General features: G+C 40.6%; 1 protein-coding gene across 1 annotated transcript in view; it reads left to right on the forward strand.

The window, feature by feature from the left end:
• Nucleotides 1-20,361, forward strand: part of LOC128700042 (uncharacterized) — a 233,187-nt gene extending 212,826 nt beyond the window's left edge. The window contains exons 2-4 of the mRNA XM_070098801.1: nucleotides 8,417-8,609; nucleotides 13,411-13,576; nucleotides 17,133-20,361. Of these exons, the coding sequence (XP_069954902.1) occupies nucleotides 8,423-8,609; nucleotides 13,411-13,576; nucleotides 17,133-19,812 (3,033 nt within the window). The 5' untranslated portion in view covers nucleotides 8,417-8,422 and the 3' untranslated portion in view covers nucleotides 19,813-20,361. The remainder of the gene's footprint in view (nucleotides 1-8,416; nucleotides 8,610-13,410; nucleotides 13,577-17,132) is intronic.
• The last annotated feature ends 2,955 nt before the right edge of the window (nucleotides 20,362-23,316 follow it).

Raw genomic sequence — 23,316 nt, forward strand, 5'->3', positions numbered from 1 at the left:
TCGTACATATAAACCTCGAAAAGCTCTTATAAAAACATGTATATCCAGCACCATGCACCATGCTTCCAGTTAACTTGGAAATGATTGTGTCGATGCATGGACTATTTAGAGGCATATGTTATGGAAAAACAATGTGAAATTAATGTTAACGAGGGAGTGACCAGTCAGTGCATCCACCCCCACGTCACGGGGGTGGGTGGAAGAGGTGGGATGTGTAACTAGATGGTGAGTGAACACATTGGTTCAGCAGTGCCCATACCCACATTGTTCATAGTGTACATGGGAAACAAATAAAGTTATTGTGTATTGTAAGACAGTGTGAACAATATATAGTGCGCAAGTCCATGTGTATTGTACTTCCCGGGATAACCCCACTCAACAACCTGCGCCTCCCCCACCTAATTCCCAGGGGAAATTTTCCCCTTCCCCTCCCTGCCCCTCAAACTCCACCAGGCCACCACGGTCAAGTTCACTACCTTCCACGCACCATACCCACCCAGCATGTCATATTCCACTCCTATTGTCTAGTCTAGCAGATGGATACCAACCAGGAGGAAGCAAGCAGCCAGGGAAATGGCACGGTTGGCAATACTAGGAGAGGCAAGTGTCGGTCATGCTTACAGCTTCGTTGTCTCAACTCGAATGGTTTCCTCCGCAAGCACGGTAGTTGCCCTCGTTCAGGATGTCCTCCTGTGGAAAGTGATGATCCAGAGCCACCTCAGGCACCTGAACCCTCACCAACAGATTTCATCTCATCAGACAATCTCTTGGAAGCAATTAAAGCAACAGGTACCAGGACACTCACACATATTCCCAAAGCAGCCCGTCCACACGCAGCTGGGAAACTTACAGACCTCCTGAAAAAAGTAAACGATGGTTCCACTATCTTAAATGCTCCACCAACCATCAAGGCATGGCACAACTTGCTACTTTTTGGCAATGTCTGCTTAGCTGTGCCGGAAAGAAGGGGAAAGAGGCTAGCCTCAATGATAATTAAATCCTTAAGAGATTTTCCTAGAGTTGATAACCTCATTCGCCTTCCCCATCAACACAAAAAAGGGAGAGGCAGAACCCCCACTCACTCTACTGACAGTGAAAAAGTCAGAGTCCAGGTGAGCAAGAAAATTGAAGAGGGCAACACAGTGGGGGCAATAAGAATTATTACCAGTGAAGATACAGTTGCTCCCAGGGATGCTGACACGGCTGAAGCACTTAGAGGAAAGCACTCTGCCAGGGAAACCAGTGGCACCAACAGTTCCAACACCTCTGTCCCCACTATGGAACCATTGATAGTGGAAGACTCAGACATTTACAAAGCAATAATGTCGTTCCCATCTGGCTCTGCTGGGGGTTACACTGGAATAAGGCCACAGCATTTAAAGGAAATGGTTAATCCAGTTATTGGGGAAATTGCAGAGACATTGCTTTCAGAGATCACAAGGTTCGTCAACAATTCCTTGGCTGGTCTGATCCCTGATGAAATTAGACCTTTCTTTTTTGGTGCAACACTTTGTGCACTTAAAAAGAAGGATGGAGGAATTCGGCCAATTGCAGTAGGCAACACCTTACGCCGCCTCGTATCCAAAGCTGCTGTCCGAAGTATTCGTGCACAGGCAGCCATGATGCTTCAACCAAACCAGCTTGGCTTTGGGGTCTCTCAAGGAAGTGAAGCAGCGGTTCATGCAACAAGGGCGTATATCAACAACCTGCCTGAGGACAATGCAGTGGTAAAATTAGATTTCAAGAATGCGTTCAATCTCCTGAAAAGAGACGTGGTATTAGCAGCAGTACAAGAACATTTCCCTGGTCTCTTCCCTTTTGTTTCAGCCGGGTATAGCAAGGAATCAATGCTTCTCTTTGGAGAGCATGAAATTACATCATCGGAGGGTGTCCAACAAGGAGATCCTCTTGCACCATTTCTCTTCTGTATAGCAGTTAGGGAAATCACAGACTGACCAGCGAGCTAAACATCTGGTTCCTAGATGATGGCACACTAGCAGGTACAAAAGAGTCCCTCCTACATGACCTTACACAGGTAATGACACAGGGACAGGAAATGGGTCTCATCCTGAATCCATCCAAATGTGAAATCATCTCAGTCAGTCAACAAGTGATAAATGCAGTGAGATCAAAACTACCAGGAGCAGCAGTCATTGCCCCCACAAATAGTGTCTTGCTAGGAGGACCTCTGGGAAGCAATGCCATTGACACAATTCTCAGGAAGAAATTGGAAGAGTTAAGGAGAATGGAACAACGAATAGGCAATCTGGACACCCACGATGCCTTGTACCTTCTCACAAAGTGCTTGAGTCTGCCCAGGTTGACATATTTCCTAAGATGTGCACCTTCATATGATAACCCTATACTGCACGAATATGACAGTATTCTGAGGCAGATTTTTACGAAAGTACTTAACCTTACTCTAGAAAACGGGCAGTGGAACCAAGCTACACTTCCAGTCAGACTAGGAGGCATTGGTGTCCGCAAGTCATCACAGATTGCGTTACCTGCTTTTCTGTCCTCGTGTATTGCATCCAGAGAGCTTGTAGCAGCGATTCTCCCTGAACATCTTAGGGACAAGGTAGGAGTCCAGGACCAAAAATTCATTGACGGAGCAATGATCTGGGATAATCTAACGGGCTCTGGAGCCAGACCTGCTCCCCCCAACAACTACAAACAATCGCACTGGGATGGTCCAATAGTGGAAAATATTGCCTCAACAATGCTTCAGAGTGTGTCAGGGAAGGATAGAGCCCGCCTCCTGGCAGTGAGAGCCCCTCATGCTGGGGACTTTCTGTTGGCTGTTCCCAACTCCAGCCTTGGCACACGTCTCGACCCACAGACCATCCGCATCGGTGTTGCCCTTCGACTTGCCGCCCCTATTCTCGCCGAACACAGGTGTATTTGTGGCAGTGAAGCAGCAGACCGATTCGGGTACCATGGTCTTGTGTGCCGTAAATCCGAGGGAAAGATTGCAAGACATGAGGTTAATAACATTATCAAGAGGAGCCTCACAACAGCTGGATGCCCAGCAGTAAGGGAGCCACCCCAACTATGCAGATCTGATGGCAGCCAGAAGCGTCCAGATGGTATCACCCTTCAAGCCTGGACAGATGGGAAGCAGGTGGTGTGGGACTATACATGTGCATCTACCTTGGCTGATACCTATCTCCAATACACCAGGGAGGAAGGAGGGGCAGCTGCCAGCTTCAGGGAGTCCCAAAAGTCTAGAAAATATGGAGAACTTGCCCATCATTATATGTTTGTTCCCGTAGGCTCAGAGACCCTTGGCTCATGGGGAAAGAGTGCATCTAAATTCCTTAAGGAGCTGGGAAAAAGACTCATCAGGGTAACTAGGGATCCCAGGGCAGCTAGTTTTCTGTTCCAGCGGCTCAGTGCGGCTGTTCAAAGGGGTAATGCCTGCTGTATTTTGGGCACACGCCCCAGCTCTGAGGAGCTGGATGAGATTTTCGCCTTATAATCGGTGATACACACGTAACAACATGTACCGTATATGCCACCTTTATATCAACAATGTATCTCTTAAATCTTCTGTACCATATTATGTAATAATATATATATATATATATATATATATATATATATATATATATATATATATATATATATATATATAATATATATATATATCACACTGGCCGATTCCCACCAAGGCAGGGTGGCCCGAAAAAGAAAAACTTTCACCATCATTCACTCCATCACTGTCTTGCCAGAAGGGTGCTTTACACTATAGTTTTTAAACTGCAACATTAACACCCCTCCTTCAGAGTGCAGGCACTGTACTTCCCATCTCCAGGACTCAAGTCCGGCCTGCCGGTTTCCCTGAACCCCTTCATAAATGTTACTTTGCTCACACTCCAACAGCAAGTCAAGTATTAAAAACCATTTGTCTCCATTCACTCCTATCAAACACGCTCACGCATGCCTGCTGGAAGTCCAAGCCCCTCGCACACAAAACCTCCTTTACCCCCTCCCTCCAACCTTTCCTAGGCCGACCCCTACCCCGCCTTCCTTCCACTACAGACTGATACACTCTTGAAGTCACTCTGTTTCGCTCCATTCTCTCTACATGTCCGAACCACCTCAACAGCCCTTCCTCAGCCCTCTGGACAACAGTTTTGGTAATCCCGCACCTCCTCCTAACTTCCATAGTACGAATTCTCTGCATTATATTCACACCACGTGTTACCCTCAGACATGACATCTCCACTGCCTCCAGCCTTCTCCTCGCTGCAACATTCATCACCCATGCTTCACACCCATATAAGAGCGTTGGTAAAACTATACTCTCGTACATTCCCCTCTTTGCCTCCAAGGACAAAGTTCTTTGTCTCCACAGACTCCTAAGTGCACCACTCACCCTTTTCCCCTCATCAATTTTATGATTCACCTCATCTTTCATAGACCCATCCGCTGACACGTCCACTCCTAAATATCTGAATACATTCACCTCCTCCATAGTCTCTCCCTCCAATCTGATATCCAATCTTTCATCACCTAATCTTTTTGTTATCCTCATAACCTTACTCTTTCCTGTATTCACTTTTAATTTTCTTCTTTTGCACACCCTACCAAATTCATCCACCAATCTCTGCAACTTCTCTTCAGAATCTCCCAAGAGCACAGTGTCATCAGCAAAGAGCAACTGTGACAACTCCCACTTCATGTGTGATTCTTTATCTTTTAACTTCACGCCTCTTGTCAAGACCCTCGCATTTACTTCTCTTACAACCCCATCTATAAATATATTAAACAACCACGGTGACATCACACATCCTTGTCTAAGGCCTAGTTTTACTGGGAAATAATTTCCCTCTTTCCTACATACTCTAACTTAAGCCTCGCTATTCTCGTAAAAACTCTTCACTGCTTTCAGTAACCTATCTCCTACACCATACACCTGCAACATCTGCCACATTGCCCCCCTATCCACCCTGTCATACGCCTTTTCCAAATCCATAAATGCCACAAAGACCTCTTTAGCCTTATCTAAATACTGTTCACTTATATGTTTCACTGTAAACACCTGGTCCACACACCCCCTACCTTTCCTAAAGCCTTCTTGTTCATCTGCTATCCTATTCTCCGTCTTACTCTTAATTCTTTCAATAATAACTCTACCATACACTTTACCAGGTATACTCAACAGACTTATCCCCCTATAATTTTTGCACTCTCTTTTATCCCCTTTGCCTTTATACAAAGGAACTATGCATGCTCTCTGCCAATCCCTAGGTACCTTACCCTCTTCCATACATTTATTAAATAATTGCACCAACCACTCCAAAACTATATCCCCACCTGCTTTTAACATTTCTATCTTTATCCCATCAATCCCGGCTGCCTTACCCCCTTTCATTTTACCTACTGCCTCACGAACTTCCCCCACACTCACAACTGGCTTTTCCTCACTCCTACAAGATGTTATTCCTCCTTGTCCTATACACGAAATCACAGCTTCCCTATCTTCATCAACATTTAACAATTCCTTAAAATATTCCCTCAATCTTCCCAATACCTCTAACTCTCCATTTAATAACTCTCCTCTCCTATTTTTAACTGACAAATCCATTTGTTCTCTAGGCTTTCTTAACTTGTTAATCTCACTCCAAAACTTTTTCTTATTTTCAACAAAATTTGTTGATAACATCTCACCCACTCTCTCATTTGCTCTCTTTTTACATTGCTTCACCACTCTCTTAACCTCTCTCTTTTTCTCCATATACTCTTCCCTCCTTGCATCACTTCTACTTTGTAAAAACTTCTCATATGCTAACTTTTTCTCCCTTACTACTCTCTTTACATCATCATTCCACCAATCGCTCCTCTTCCCTCCTGCACCCACTTTCCTGTAACCACAAACTTCTGCTGAACACTCTACCACTACATTTTTAAACCTACCCCATACCTCTTCGACCCCATTGCCTATGCTCTCATTAGCCCATCTATCCTCCAATAGCTGTTTATATCTTACCCTAACTGCCTCCTCTTTTAGTTTATAAACCTTCACCTCTCTCTTCCCTGATGCTTCTATTCTCCTTGTATCCCATCTACCTTTTACTCTCAGTGTAGCTACAACTAGAAAGTGATCTGATATATCTGTGGCCCCACTATAAACATGTACATCCTGAAGTCTACTCAACAGTCTTTCATCTACCAATACATAATCCAACAAACTACTGTCATTTCGCCCTACATCATATCTTGTATACTTATTTATCCTCTTTTTCTTAAAATATGTATTACCTATAACTAAACCCCTTCTATACAAAGTTCAATCAAAGGGCTCCCATTATCATTTACACCTGGCACCCCAAACTTACCTACCACACTCTCTCTTAAAAGTTTCTCCTACTTTAGCATTCAGGTCCCCTACCACAATAACTCTTTCACTTAGTTCAAAGACTCCTATACATTCATTTAACATCTCCCAAAATCTCTCTCTCTCTCCTCTGCATTCCTCTCTTCTCCAGGTGCATACACGCTTATTATGACCCACTTCTCGCATCCAACCTTTACTTTAATCCACATAATTCTTGAATTTACACATTCATATTCTCTTTTCTCCTTCCATAACTGATCATTCAACATTACTGCTACCCCTTCCTTTGCTCTAACTCTCTCAGATTCTCCAGATTTAATCCCATTTATTTCCCCCCACCGAAACTCCCCTACCCCCTTCAGCTTTGTTTCGCTTAGGGCCAGGACATCCAACTTCTTTTCATTCATAACATCAGCAATCATCTGTTTCTTGTCATCCGCACTACATCCAAGCACATTCAAGCATCCCAGTTTTATAAAGTTTTTCTTCTCTTTTTTAGTAAATGTCTACAGGAGAAGGGGTTACTAGCCCATTGCTCCCGGCATTTTAGTCGCCTCATACGACACGCATGGCTTACGGAGGAAAGATTCTTTTCCACTTCCCCATGGACAATAGAAGAAATAAAGAAGAACAAGAGCTATTTAGAAAAAGGAGAAAAACCTAGATGTATGTATATATATATATATATATGCATGTGTGTGTCTGTGAAGTGTGACCAAAGTGTAAGTAGGAGTAGCAAGATATCCCTGTTATCTAGCGTGTTTATGAGACAGGAAAGAAACCAGCAATCCTACCATCATGCAAAACAGTTACAGGTTTCTGTTTCACAGTCATCTGGCAGGACGGTAGTACTTCCCTGGGTGGTTGCTGTCTACCAATCTACTATTTACTTCTTACTTTATATATATATATATATATATATATATATATATATATATATATATATATATATATATATATATATATATATATATATATATATATATATATATATATATATATATACACACACACACACACACACACACACACACACACACACACACACACACACACACAATCTTGGGGGGACCTGAATGATAGCTCTAGTCCTTTTGTGTTGCAATCAACACATCAGGTGCTTGCAATGCTGCAGAAAAGAGGAGGAAATCCAAGCAAATTCGTTCGTTCAGGGGAGCGTATTTGGTCGAATGAGGTAGGGGGGCAGGAAACGCTAAATGCCCCAGACATACCAGTACCCAGTGATCAGCATTAAAACACAGCCAGCCCACAAGCACTGATATTGTTGTAATGACCTAACCAAGGTAACATTAGTGACATGACACAATGAAATATATTTTTTTCCGTTAGGTTCAGAATGATTTTGGCGAAATTACTGCATACACAAATTTTCGCTTGTCCTATTCGGCAAGAAGTGCGTTGCTATTTAAGCCAAAATCGCAAGTTTTTACTTATTAAGCACGACATGTATATATTCATAGCTTAATATAGTGAAGCTGAAGTAAGAACGCTGGGATTTCAACAGAAATCGAATAATATTTAACATTTTTACGTAACTTTTTCAGCAGTAAGGAACCGCTGCGTCTTGTACCATAACATTACTGTCTTGTGAATATTTTAGTCACAGTGTTATAGCAAACTAACGAGAGCTGCACATAGTTAATAATTATAGCACCCATAATCATGTAAGTTGGATTTTAAGAGTTATAATTATTTAGTAGGGATGTGCCATAGCATCGGTGCCAGCAATTTTTCTTCTCATTAATTACATCATTTTGAAATTATAGGTTAATCTGTATATTAACCAAGAATCTTGAGTCGGCAGGTTCAGTGACTCTTGTCAAAGAAGAATGTTTGTAAAGAATACTATAATTTTTGATAGATTATAAAGCATTATATGTTAGTACTGAAGATGTTCTCTCTCTCTCTCTCTCTCCATCCCTCTCTCTCTCTCTCTCTCTCCCCCTCTCTCCCTCCCTCTCTCTCCCTCTCTCTCTCTCTCCCTCCCTCTCTCTCTCTCTCTCTCTCTCTTTCCGTTTCTACAAAACATACTTATTTTCTGCTATATCCCAGCAGGTCATGTGGGTGGGCGGTCGGCTGTGGTCGGTGGCGACGGTGTGGGCGTGCGTGGGCGTGCGGGCGTGCCTGGCGGCCTGCACCATGGCCGAGTTTCCCTGCAGAAGTAAACAATGCATCAACCTGGATCGCTACTGCGATGGTCAAAAAGACTGTGACGACAACAGTGATGAGCCCTCAGGCTGTTCTCGTGAGTGTTCTTTCCAGTGTTTTTTTGTGTTCCCGTTAGTGCTCACCTGTTATGTTTTCGTGAGTGTTCTTTCCAGTGTTTTTTTGTGTTCCCGTTAGTGCTCACCTGTTATGTTTTCGTGAGTGTTCTTTCCAGTATTATTTTTATGTTGCCTTGAATGTTCTCACATTTTTTCTCTTGGGCGTCTGTTTCTCATTTTTCCTCAGTGTTCTCTTTTCCTATTCACGAAATTTCTCTCTCATGTCCAGATTTTCTTCTTTTTGTGAATGTTCTCCTTTTCTATATTTGTGAGTGTTCTCCCTTTTTATTTATATTTTTTACATTCTCAGAGGTCTCTTTATAGTTCATTCTTAGTATTGTCTTCCTTATTTTATGTGAGTGTTCTCCCCTTGTTTTTCTATTTTTTCATATTTTGAGAGTTCTCTTTATGGTTCATTCTTAGTACTGTCTCCCTTATATTTTGTTTTCATTTATCGTTAGCGGTGATTATTTAATTTCTTCCTTATTTCATGATTGTCATGATCTACAGTAGACTGTGGAAAAATTGAACACAAATGCAATATTTGTATTTACTTTTCTATCGTGTCGGTCTTTTATACTGTGATGATGTGTGTTTTATACTTTTGTGATGTAAATGGTTTAGAAAACCAACAAGTGGAAGACTGATACACTTGTGCAACATCTGAAAATCTTCAATGTGGAAAGGTTTCTTCTCTGTGTATTGGACTGAAGAAGCCACTGGCTGACGTAACGTTTTCTCAGTAAAGATTCCCAAGTGTTGCACAAGTATCTAATTCTTCATGTCTTTGGTTGTCTATCCTGGTTTGTTATGAGTGCTGGTTTATCCATTAAACATGACAGGAACAGCTTCTAAAGCCTTTAAATTGCGAAAGTCTTGCGGGCAGTTTAGGTCACAAGGAAAATTGTCTCAAAAATAAGAAAATAAAATTGTTAGATTAAATTTTATAATTTCTCTTTACTTATATAACTGGAAGGTACCTTGTTAGAGTGCGCGAACAGATACAATAATTCTGAAATAAAGATACCATAAACAACAACAAAAAAGGCACAATACCGTGACTGGAACGATACACAATAATAGTGAAAATTGAAACAAAGTCTGTGTAGTAATTCATTTACTAGGTCTAGTGTTGATGGTTACTAAATATTTCACAAAATATTTTACTCTAATATTTTAACATAAAAAATCAAGGCATGAACATTTTTCCCCATTTTCTATTTTCTCGTCGTATTGGGAGCTAATAAGTTAAAGAAAGCCATTTTCAAGATTATTAGGCTTGACAGCCTTCAATGAAGATTACCTAAGGTATTAAGACTCTTTAATCCGTTCTTGGCTATGATGTGTAAGGGAGAGAGATCTCCTTTGGTCGCATGTTGTGGTCCGTGTGATGTGCATTATTGTGAAACTGTGCGTGATTCGTTATATGTGGTAGTTTTGTTTGAGTGTGGATTGTGTGTCTTAGTGTTTGGTGATGATACGTTATGGTGAATCATGGTGTGTGGTGTTTAATGGTGTGTTGTAGTGTGTGACTCAGGGTTAGGGAACTGCATCACTAATGTTAGAGACGGGATGTTCAGTAAGTTTAATTTTAACATCCATAGAACTGACTCTGAAAAAAATAAATCAACAGCTATCAGACATACTCTGGGAATCAGACATGAACACCTAAATCCCCACAAGTGCCTAGAGAAGCTGAATACAGAAGCATACAAGGTATGCGTGAAGCACGTACCATTGAGGAAACCCAGAAGAAGATCAGATATAGAAAGAGAGCGTAAGAGATGGTACAAAAAAAAGAAAAAGGGGTTACTGAATTCCTTAAAAACAAGAGATCAATGAATTAAAGCAAAAACTTAGGATGTCATACCTGACAAAAGAAGTCCATAGGGAACAAAGGGCCATACAGGATATTGCAAGAAACCCAAAATATTTCTATTCCTATTCAAAATCCAAGTTAAGAACTACCTGTAGAACTGGGCCATTGTTGAGAGGAGATTCGTATACTGACGATGAACAGGAAATGAGTGAAATCCTAAAAGAACAGTATGAGTCGGTGTTCAGCAGCCCACTACATGACAGCACGGTAGAAAATGCAGAAATATTTTTCACTCCAGCAGAAGACCGCGCAGACCAACTAACTGACAGTACAAATCCCATAGATTTCGAAAAAGAAATGGATAACATGCCCAGTCACTCAGCACTTGGACCAGATTCATGGAATACCCTATTTATAAAGAAGTGCAAAATATCACTAGCACGAGCCCTCAGTATTTTTTGGAGAAAGAGCTTAGATCTAGGTGAATTATGGGAGGCCTTAAAGAGTGCAGACTTAGCTCCTTTGCATACGGGAGGTAGTAGAGCACTAGCTAAAAATTACAGACCAGTAGATCTAACTTCTCTCACAAAAATCTTCGAAAGAGTGATGAGACGGCAGATTACAAAATTCATGGACCAGCACAGCCAGCATAACCCGAACCAGCATGGTTTTAGAGCAGGACGATCATGTCTGTCACCGCTGATGAACCATTATGACAGAATTACGGAGGCGTTGTAAGACGACCAAAACGCAGATGTGATCTACACAGATTTTGCAAAGGCGTTTGACAAATGCGATCATGGAGTGATAGCACACAAAATGAGGGCCATGGGCAATACAGGGAGGGTAGGCAGATGGATTTTCGGGTTCCTAACACACAGAACACAAAAAAGTAGCAATAAAGTTAGAGCAAGATTAGCGAGGTATTAAACTCAGTGACCAAGGCAGTGTCCTGGCACCTCTGCTGTTTCTCATCCTCATAGCAGACATAGATAAAAAACACCCGTAACACTTTTGTATCATTTGCAGACACTAAAATAAGTATGAAAGTCACTACGGTAGAAGACACCGAACAATTACAGGAAGACATAAGCAGGGTTTTCCAGTGGGCAGTGGAGAACATGACGTTCAATGGTGATAAGTTCCAACTGCTTAGGTATGGAAAGAATGAAGAACTCAAAAGCAACACTATATACAAAACTCAAGATGGTCACCAAACAGAACGAAAGGAACACGTAAAAGACTTGGGAATAATTATGTCAGCGGATCTTTCTTTTAAAGACTATAACAAGACAAAGATCACGACAGCCAGGAAGATGACGGGGTGGGTATTGAAAACTTTCAAACCAAGGGAAACAATGCCGATGGTGACACTATTCAAATCGCTAGTGCTCCTTTATTTAGTATATTGCTCAGTGCTGACGGCCACGTTCAAAGCAGGAGAAATATCAGAGCTGGCTCACACTGAGCCAGTAAAACACCTAAACGACTGGGAACGCCTTCAAGTCTTGAACATGTACTCATTGCAGGGGAGAAGAGAAAGATACAATATATACCTGGAAAGTACCCGAGGGCCTGGTCCCCAGTCTGCACACTGCTATAACAACATACTAGAGTGAGAGATATGGGAAGCGCAAAATAAACCCAGTGAGGAGCAGGGGTGCGGTGGGGACAATAAGGGAACACTGTATCAACATCTTTGGTCCCAGACTATTCAACATCTTACCAGAAGATATGAAAAACACGTCTGGAACAAGTACAGAAGCCTTCAAGATGAAAATGGACAAGTATCTTCACCAGGTGCCAAATCACCCAGGCTGTTATATATGGGGCAACGGGCCTTCAGCAGCAACAGCCTGGTTGACCAGGCAAGCATCAGACGAGCATGGCCCATGGCCGGGCTCCGAGAGTAGTGAAACTTTCGAAACTCTTCAAAGATATAATGATGGATCATGTGTGTGGTGATGTGTGCTTTTGTGCGTGTTGTAAGATTTAAGGGACCTGATAGGAGAACCTTATAAATTAGCAAACATTATTAGCAAACAATATTAGCAAACAATATTAGGAGTATCAGCAGAAATGTTAAAATCGAATAACTAATTTATTCGAATAAATAATTTTATTTGCTAAAAAATATTACTTTGATATTAAATCTTCCCAAACACGGAATGACAAATGCAGTTATTTTGTTTCTCTAACAATATTGTGACCCGAACACAAAAATGTAGAATATTTTACACACAATAACAATAAATCTACTTAACTCACCTAAGAAAGATTCGCCTGAGACAGAAGTCAGGATTTTTCCTGCTTAAGTGAACAGTGTCGGGTTACCTTGTTTCTAAATACAGAAAATTTGATTTAAAAAACCTAAAACTTATATAAACTCCTCAAAACGAATGTAAGTTAAATAATTTATGTACACCTAACTATATTTTGGGAAAGGAATACAGCTTTTTTGGGGGAGATTATCCTGGGTAATCTACACATATGCTGCTATGTATAATAATTTATGTAATTTTTTGTGTTCCTATACCTGAATAAACTTACGTTCGTGGTGTAAAGACTCCGTGTGATGTGTTAGATTGGCTGTGTTGGGAATGCACGCCACCGAGGCACAGGAAAAAATGAACTTTCAGTCATACTGCCCAGGACATTAAGTAACTGGCTGTTGTCATAACACAGCAGGAAAATTTACGTGCAACTGATTGTATTTTCCTGTGGAAGATAGGTACAAGATTATGTACGAGGACCCCGATGGAAATAAGTCTCACTGTATGACTTTTTGTGGGTTATCCTAGGTTCTTTACACATATTCTGCTATGTATGATAATCTATGTAACTGTATTTGTGTTAACCCGAATAAACTTACTTACGAAACAGCGTAGAAGTGTGTAATGTTTTGATATGGTGTGTGGTAGTGTGTTATGATGTGTGCAGTAACACAATCTCTACTTCCACAGCCTGCAACAGGACGTACTACGGTCGTGTGGGAGCGACCTACTCTCTACATATCCCCCGGCCTCCTAGAGGCACCCTACCTCACTTCTGCCAACTCACCTTCATCGCTTCAGGAGACGCTTACGGTGACTTGGTTCAGCTCAGTATTGAAAAATTCAATCTGGGCAGGTGAGCTGCTTTATAGTGTTCATTAAAAAAATCCTTGTACAATGTTCTGTGTCCAACTCCTGGAAACAATTAAATGCACTGATTTAGTTATTTTAATAAGAACATTCTGTTATAGAAATAGTGCTTTGCGTGTGGAAAAGTTACCTACGTTTTTGTAAGAGACTGAAGCGTGTCTACAGTATTGTAGATACGGCTGGAAAAGATCCATAAGTTGTTATAGGAGACGAGTGAACAGTTGTCTACAGAATTATTGACAACGATGAAAACTTTACCTACAGTGTTATTGCCAACAATGGAATTGTTGATTGTAGTGTCACAGACAGTTTTATTCCAGCAGTCACTGTCATGCCTCCATCATCACCAGTCAGATGTATGTAATATTAACCCTTTTGTCTTATTTGATCCATTCTCTCTCTGTTTCTCTTTCACACACGCACACACACACGCGCGCGCGCACACACACACACACACACACACACACACACTTGCTAATAATATCTAGCAACATGTCATTAAAATTCCCTCCTAAATCTCGATGCCAATTCTTCAATCATTAGCTGCATTAAGGCTAATTTTCTCCTCATATTCGCCCATCAACTTCCTCTTGCATCGGTGTCGCCTCTCTCTCTCTCTCTTCTGGTTCCCACGGTTTATCTTTTCATCTGTACAAAGTTCGAAATCATCTGCCGACTCTGGCATCTCCTTAATCTGACCCCTTGTTTACTGGCAGCCCTAGTTAGTTTTTTCACAGTATGTGAGTTAGGTACAAGGACACAAGTGCAACTAATGTGACGTTTTATTGTGGCAACGTTTCGCTCTCCAGAAACTTAGTAAAGCCGTTGCATTGTGTGTGTGTGTGTGTGTGTGTGTGTGTGTGTGTGTGTGTGTGTGTGTGTGTGTGTGTGTGTGTGTGTGTGTGTGTGAAAAAGAGAGAGAGGGTGTTACAGTTGTCGAAGGCAGTTGTCTGTAGACTGTGTGTACTCGCTTGTGGTTGCAAGGATCGAGTCACATTTCCTAGCCCTGCCTCCTCGCTGCTCGCTACTACGTCTACTCTCTCCTTGCTCCATGATCTTTAACGTATCTCTTCTTAAACAAGCAAAGCACTATTTTCATTACATAATGTTGTGTGTGTGTTTTTGCTGGTAACTGACGTTGATTTTAGCTTGTGTTCCTCGCAGAATCCATGATATAGCTTCGTTCCATCTCATTATTTTTGAGGAATTTAGCTTCCTCAGAGGTTTTTATCCTCTTCCCATGTTGTGTGTATGATGCCCAGTAGCCGCTGGTGTACCTTGTGTTTCTGAATCTCTGGGCTTGTCCCTCTGCCTATTGAGAACACTTCTTTCAACCACGACAGAGATAATCTAGCTCTGACGAGTATTTTCCTTCATTAGTTTTATAACGTGGTCTATCCTGTCAGAGATAATCTAGTTCTCACGAGTATTTTCCTTCATTAGTTTTATAACGTGGTCTATCCTGTCAGAGATAATCTAGCTCTGACGAGTATTTTCCTTCATTAGTTTTATAACGTGGTCTATCCTGTCAGAGATAATCTAGCTCTGACGAGTATTTTCCTTCATTAGTTTTATAACGTGGTCTATCCTGTCAGAGATAATCTAGTTCTCACGAGTATTTTCCTTCATTAGTTTTATAACGTGGTCTATCCTGTCAGAGATAATCTAGCTCTGACGAGTATTTTCCTTCATTAGTTTTATAACGTGGTCTATCCTGTCAGAGATAATCTAGCTCTGACGAGTATTTTCCTTCATTAGTTTTATAACGTGGTCTATCCTGTCAAGAGATAATCTAGCTCTGACGAGTATTTTCCTTCATTAGTTTTATAACGTGGTCTATCCTGTCAGAGATAATCTAGCTCTGACGAGTATTTTCCTTCATTAGTTTTATAACGTGGTCTTTCCTGTCAGCTATCTTCCGTGACTGTGTAGCAGTTTTGGATATCAGTCTATGTCTTTGCCGTTGAAATCTTCCAAGTTTGGATAGTAAGAGTTCTCTCTCCGGGTTCGCTATTACGTTAAATATTACTTTATAGTTATTTTTAGTTTCTTGTCATTACCGTCGGGATTTGGTGGTAGTTTGTGTGTTAGTGTGTGTGTGTGTGTGTGTGTGTGTGTGTGTGTGTGTGTGTGTGTGTGTGTGTGTCCGTCCCTCTTCCATTCTAAAAAACAATCCAGTGCCTCAGGCTCCTCACATTTCTCTTCTATATTAAAACTGAAGAAGAGAAGAGGAAGAGTGTCTTTGATTCTCTAGTTCAGTTCCTTTCACATTTTTCCATCTCCCCAATTCATCGCAATTTTTGGTTTCCATTTTAGTGTGTCTTCCTCCGTCCCGTCCTAGTTTCGTTATTTCTCTTAAATCTATTTTTTATTTTCATATTATATCTTAAACAGGATTTTTTTTATCAAGTGTTACTAACCACTTCCTCCTTTCTTGTCTGTTGAATTATTAATGCAATCTTCATGAACTTTCTTTCTTATTCATGAATATGATACCGACAAGTAGATAAGACACATGTGCAGCATTTAGGTATCTTTATTCTGAAAAGTTTCGCTTAAACAGGACATTACTTCAGCTGAATACAGAGGCAGCAGATGTAGTGGAGATGTAGAGACGATGTAACCAGTCCATCGGCCTGGAAGTAATTTTGAGGTGTCTGACCATCTAAAAAGTGTATCTTGTGCGTGCCTGATCCCAGTACTTATTCATATCTCCTGTAGCTATTTCTTTTTTGTTATTGCCTTCTGCTTCTCGTATTATGTCACTTCTTCTCTATGCATCTAAGAAACCTTAGAGATGCATAGCACTGCTGCCTGTATCGCTTAGCAGGTATCTCGATCCTCAGCATTAAGCTATTTCCTCTCTCTCTGGGTGTATTCTCAGCTAGTTGTGTATATAGGTGTTTAGAGCAGCTCCTGGAACCAGCTTCATGTATGTAGTTAGCCCTAATTCTCTTCTCAGCACATTTCATTTTCACACTATCTTCCGAGAGAAAGATTTTTTCTGTCTCTTTGGACCATGAACCTCAAGTACTCATTTGTAACCCCTCGTTCTGTGCTTTCCTATGGTAAATCGCCTCCGTCATCATTTTTGATGTCTCAGTATCTTTTATATTCCGATTATGTCTCATCACTTTCTGTGATCTTCGACTAATATGTTGTTTTATTTCATTTAACTTAACTTCATATCTTCATATCTCTTGCGAGGATAAAGTCAAAATTTATTTGGCAGTTATTTTGCATATATTTTTTATATCCTATTTATTCACCTGTGTGTTTTGCATTTCTCTAACGTTCTTCTATCATGTCAGATAAAATCACGCAAAAGTTGCCTCATTATTACTCAACCACTTGTTATTGGTTGTGAAGTGCTCTTAGTACAAGAAATTAAAGCTTCCCTTCCCTTGGATCAAATAGGATTACTATTCCCTCATGGGTTTAGCACTTATAATAATAATAATAATAAGCTTGAATTATTATTTTTTGTTACAACAAAAATCATAAAAATAATAAAACAATTAAATTGTTATTTCTGTCTTCAGGTTCGTCTCACACACCACATCCGGCTGTCCTGACGGGTACATGCAGATAGAAGAGCTGAGCCGCCCCCTCAACTCCGGCTATTGGTGTGGCACGTCCTGGGGCCACAATGTCTTCTATTCCGAGACATCTGCTATCACCGTCATGCTCAGAGTTTTCAACCTGAGTGATGATGACGGAAATCTCAATCCAGGAGCATTCTCTCCGCAGGATACCGTCCTGCTCGGTGTCTCTTACAAGTTCTTGAGGAAGGAGAGAGCAATACTACGTTACGGCGCGCCGTACAGTCCCAGTTATCGAGGGGAGGATGTATCCAACTCTTTTTGTGACAAGACATTCGAAAACTGTGACAAGAAAAATTGCAAAGTTCAGTCACCAAACTTCCCAGGGATGTATCCAAGAAACTTAACTTGCCACTACCACATCAGGCAGACTAGAGTGCCGGATGGAAAAATAGCGCTGATCCGCGTACGTCAACGTAATCCACATCTTATTTACATTAAAGATCGCAATGCCCCACATCTGGTAAGAGACAGAAAGCTTCAAGTGGGGCCCAACTGCTATGTGCTTCATGACTATCTAGTAGCCTATGACGGCAACAATACGTATTCACCTGTTTTGGCCACTATATGTAAGGGCGGAGCTCCTCTCACTGGAATAACTTCCAGTGGTCCTGAGCTTCTCCTTCTCTTTCATGCATCACCCTTTGACTTTCCTTTCCAGGATTCTCCTCGTCGTCGAACATTCGGCTTCGAATTAGACGTTGAGGTAGAGTTTGTCGATCGAGAGTCAACAGCCTATATCCGCGATGGATCAACTTGCGATTACATGGTGAGCAGTCGTGGCCAGCGCAGTGGGTACATACAGTCGCCAGTACACTCACTGTTACCAAACACTACCTGCACATGGCGCCTCCTGGCCGGGAGTACTGAGGTGGTGTGGCTCTACTTCCTACACTATCGCCATGTCTTACACCCAGAGATGCCGGTGCCAGCCAAGTGTAGCAACACACTAACTATAACTGATGGAGACGCTCAAACTGCGACTGCTGAGTCCAATGTTATTACAGTTGACACAACTATCAACAGCACCATGAATGATACAGAGGAAAACATCACAGCTACGACAGTAATAGGTCAATTCTGTCGTCCAGATCGGCTTCCAAGAGTATGTAGTGGAGTCCACGCACCAGGGCCCCATGCAGCACCTTGTTTGCTAGGAGAAAGCTACGTATCCAATTCGCCATCACTGACTCTCTCCCTGCGATACGCAGCAGGCACAGCTCCTGCACATATCGAGTTTCTTGCACGTTATGAGTTTGTTGATAAACGTCAGTGGGGAGTCGAAACCCCCGGAGGAGGTCCGTGCGACAGAACATTCACAATGCAACCAGATCGTCTGTTTGCTTCTCCACGAGACGTCTTCCTGTTTGGACGTGGTGGTGCCCGGAAGCTTCGCTGTGTCTATACATTCCAGGCTGAACCCACCGAGCGAATAGTTCTTCGGATCCTAAGATCTCGAATGGGTTCCAGTTGTGGCACATTATACAAGCATTCTTCCAGGCGATACGAATGTTCTCACAGTGGGGCTGATGACAAGCCAGCTATCTGGATCAAAGAGGAACCTTGGGAAGGAGTGCTACTCATGCGTGCTTGCATCTGTAATATTTCCCATGAGAAACCTTTCGTTCTTATCTCATATACGAATGAGATACACATTATCTTCAGCATCCCAGTCATGACGCCGTCAAGCGATTACAACGATTATTTTCTGGAAGGAGAGTTTTCCATGATTGATGCTAGCATGGGACTAACTAAGAAGAGTTGTGAGCAGGGCGCTCGACGTCTAGCAGGGCGTCACGGAAATTTTACTGTTGGTATTACTCAGGAAAACCACTGTCCGGCTCTCCCACGTCTTGTCACAGCTGCTGATGGTTCTTTCCTTTTCCTGCGCGTGCGTGGCTTTAGTGCCTCAGAGACTAACTGTGATGTTTCTGCAAGAATAAATATTTATGCAGTTGGTGGCTTATCACCGATTGCCTCTATTTGTCCTGGTAAACAAAGTGATTATACACACGTTTTTAGTAGTGGCTGGCACGGTCCTAATCAGACGATGAAAGACGAACTGGCTGCCACTGACCTCTGGAATACATCAGGTAGTATGAACATTGGCCAGAGCAACTACTTATATCATCAGCAACAACTAGAGTATCAAAAGCGAGGGCGTCACCATCAGCGAAAACAACAAGTGTCACGAGACCTCGTAGTGGAGTATGTAGGGAACTCCAGCGAGAGGGCAACCATCACATGGGTAGGTGTATGGAAACCGATGCAGACGGCGCCTCTCTCTCCTGTAGGAGTAGATCTCTGTCCTCACAGATGTCCTGAGATCCAAGCTTGCCTTCCAGCTGATCTCTGGTGTGACGGGACTGTCAACTGTCCTTCAGGTCTTGACGAGGGAGCAGGAGCTTGTGGTCTATTAGCCGCTCTTCCGTGGGTGTACCTCGCTGCAGCCATGGTTCTCTTCATATCACTGGTGGCGCTTCTGGTGGCTGTGGTAATGCATCGTCGGCGCATTCAAGCACAGAAGGATGCCGATTCATCTATGGTAGCCAACAACAGCCACGGCCTGAAAAGCACCACGCAGGACTTTCTCATCCCGCCGGACAAGGACTCGTGGTGACAAGAGGCCCATTCTGGCGACGTGGTGCGTGTTGACTACGAGACCACAGTGTAGATTAACAGGTCTAGTGCCCTAGTGCTTGCCTCTAGTGTCACCAGCCGTCGTTAGGATGGGGAGCTATTATGAAGCAATTACTTGTATATACACAATTTTCAGTACGGCAGCCGGTGGTCTGATTCAAAGACATCAGTTATTGCTGAAATAGGGAGCAAAAAAAAAAAAAAAAAAAAAAGAAAAGAAAAATAAATATCTGTATATAAACCATTTTTAATACTGTACATATGTACACAACCGTTGAAGTTTTCTACACATGTAAACTAATTGTTATATATCAGAGAATGGTACCTCGTGTAGTAGTAACTATGTGTGAGTGACATCCTAGTTCAACAAAACAATGATTTTACCAAGTTCCATTATTAGATCATTTAGAAAAGATTTATATTTTTCTGGAGATAATCTGTTCATACATATTGTATAGTTCTTGTGTGTAGGACTTATGCTGAAGTAAACTATTAAATTTTACTTGAACTCACTAACAATGTTATATATATATATATATATATATATATATATATATATATATATATATATATATATATATATATATATATATATATATATATATATCTGGCAAAAATGCAAATTTAGAAAATTACAGGAATATCTGAACGGTTTTATGTTATTTAAAAGTATGAACAAAGAGTCACTATGCTAAAAGATCATGTAATTTTTCGAAGTAACTCTCCTCAATGCACAGAGGAATAATTCCATTTACTTACTACAGTGAAATTTATCAAAGAAACGAGCAAGTTTATTCTGGTAAATCTCCATGACTTTCATTATATGGCTGCATTATATGCCTCATATATTAGGTGTTTCAAGGAAGAATATTTACGAGCATTTTCGTCTCAAAATTATCCATGTACAAATCCCTTAATATAGGAGAAAGAGTATTTCCCATAGCCATGCCAAATTTCTATATATAAAATTTATTTTGGAACGTTTATCTACAATGATATACATTCCTTTGAGGATATGTGAAAAAAAAAAAAACGAATGCGCTCTGGTATTCCTGTTTATTTTTCAGTTATATATATATATATATATATATATATATATATATATATATATATATATATATATATATATATATATATATATATATATATATATATATATATATATGTCGTGCTGAATAGGTAAAGCTGGTCAATTAGCAAGAATTAATTTAAAATTAAGTCATTTCTAAAATTTTCTCTTATACGTTTAAAGATGCAATTTTTCATTTGTGTTAATGTAAAAATTAATAATTTTGTAAGAAAAGAATCTTAGAAAACTTACCTAACTTTATTATAAGAAGCGCAATTTAATTTAGCCTAATCCAATAATAAACACACTGAAATATAATTTTTTCGTTAGGTTCAGAATGATTTTCGCGAAATTACTGCATACACAAATTTTCGTTTACCTTATTCGGCAAGAAGAGTATTGCTATTTAAACTAAAATAGCAAGTTTTACCTATTCGGGGCGACATATTATATATACATATATATATATATATATATATATATATATATATATATATATATATATATATATATATATATATGTTTGTTTGAATAGTAATTATGTTTTCTCTGAGTAAGCTATAGAAAAATTATATAGTTTTAGCGTATATTTAGTCTCATAACTTTGATGTAATCTTAATAAACGATTGGTAGTGTTCTGCGCGCGCGCGCGCGCGTGTGTGTGTGTGTGTGTGTGTGTGTGTGTGTGTGTGTGTGTGTGTGTACTTATTTTTGTGTGAAAGCGTGCTTGTGAATGTGTGCTTGTGCGTGTGTGTGTTCTAATTAATACTCACCTGTTTGTGGTGGAAGGAGTCGAGGCTCAGCTGCTGAATGTGTGTGTGTGTGTGTGTGTGTGTGTGTGTGTGTGTGTGTGTGTGTGTGTGTCTGTTATGTTCAAGTGGTAAACAGGTAATAGTGAACTGTTACATATGTTTTCTAATAAAGAATTACTTGGTTCAAGCTTCTCCTTCAACCTATGCTATCCGAAGATACACATACGGATGGACAAGTCATGTCTGTTCTCACTCACAGACGTGTGTAGCTGAATAACTTGTTTCTCAGTACACTTCACGACAACATCTGGTACAAACTATTACTGTTTTGGGGTGCAAAGTATTCTAAATTATTCTTTCTCACCTAACATGCGAAGGAAGTGCACAAAACCTTAATAAAATACTTGATATTTAGTTATAATTCATGTGTTACGTTAAAATTCAGGGGTAACCTGTTTAGATCCTGGTATAAATCTTGTGCGAGGCGATGTGTATGAGGAAGATTCTTGACACTTGCTACTCCTATTCACCTAGTATTAATGCAATGATCGGGGACAAGCTATACCAGATGCAAAACAACCACAGGGATAGTTGAATGATAGCTCTAGGCTTGTCGTATTGCAGCCGGCACTTCTTCAGGAGCTTGTAATGCTGCACAAGGAATAGATAATCCGACAGGTGCGTCCATGGACGCGTCTGCTACCGGAAAGAAGGCATAATGAAGAATCAGGAGGCACTTGTCACTCTAGTGATTTCTGGCACCTGGCACTAGACTACCAATTGCCTCCTGCCGCTCCATTAAGTATTCTCTCCGTAACATTCAAGCTCCGAAGAAGTGTTGGCTGCAACACGAAAGGCACAGAGCTATCATTCAACTCCCCCTATGGTGTTTTGCATCTAGTAGTAAATATGCAACTAGGAAGTGGCTAACTGCTGTGAGTCGCATCATAGGAGAGAGAATCGAAGATTGCAATGGAATTAAGTCACACTCCAAGACTTTCTTGGGTTATTCTGGGTTATTAACTCACAGAATCTAACATTCTTTCCCGTGCACTAATCAAAGTATTACCATTTACAATTCAAAGTAACTTCTTACGTAGAGGGAGAGATTATCAAACGCTCAAAAGTCTTGAATCAACATTTGCTTCACTTAATTTACCGCAGAACAAAAATATCATCCACACTCAACTGCACGCTATATACACTTTTTAATTTTCACACATGTTGACTTGGACTCTCAGTACGGTAAATGATTGCTTGAAAGTGAAATTATCTGGAATTTGGATATTCATGGAAGTCTTAATTACAGGAAGAGCTTATCATTATCCTCAGTACCTATAATAAATACAAGACTTTATTACCAGCATTTATAATAAATAGTCTTAATTACATAGGGAGCTTATAATTATCCCCATCATCTATAACACAAGACTTTATTACCAGCATGTAAAATAAATTCTTAATTACACGAAAAGCTTATTATTATTCCCAGTAACTATAATAAACAAAGCTTTATTACTAGCAGGTATAACAGATTCCTAATTACATGAAAAGTTCATCATTGTTCCCAACATCCGTAGTAAACACAAAACATTAATACCAGCATGTATAATAGTCACAAAACAGTGTTATCATCTACAATAAATTATTTTGGCTACAATAC

Source organism: Cherax quadricarinatus, chromosome 64, assembly GCF_038502225.1.
Source record: "Cherax quadricarinatus isolate ZL_2023a chromosome 64, ASM3850222v1, whole genome shotgun sequence".
NCBI lineage: Eukaryota > Metazoa > Arthropoda > Malacostraca > Decapoda > Parastacidae > Cherax > Cherax quadricarinatus.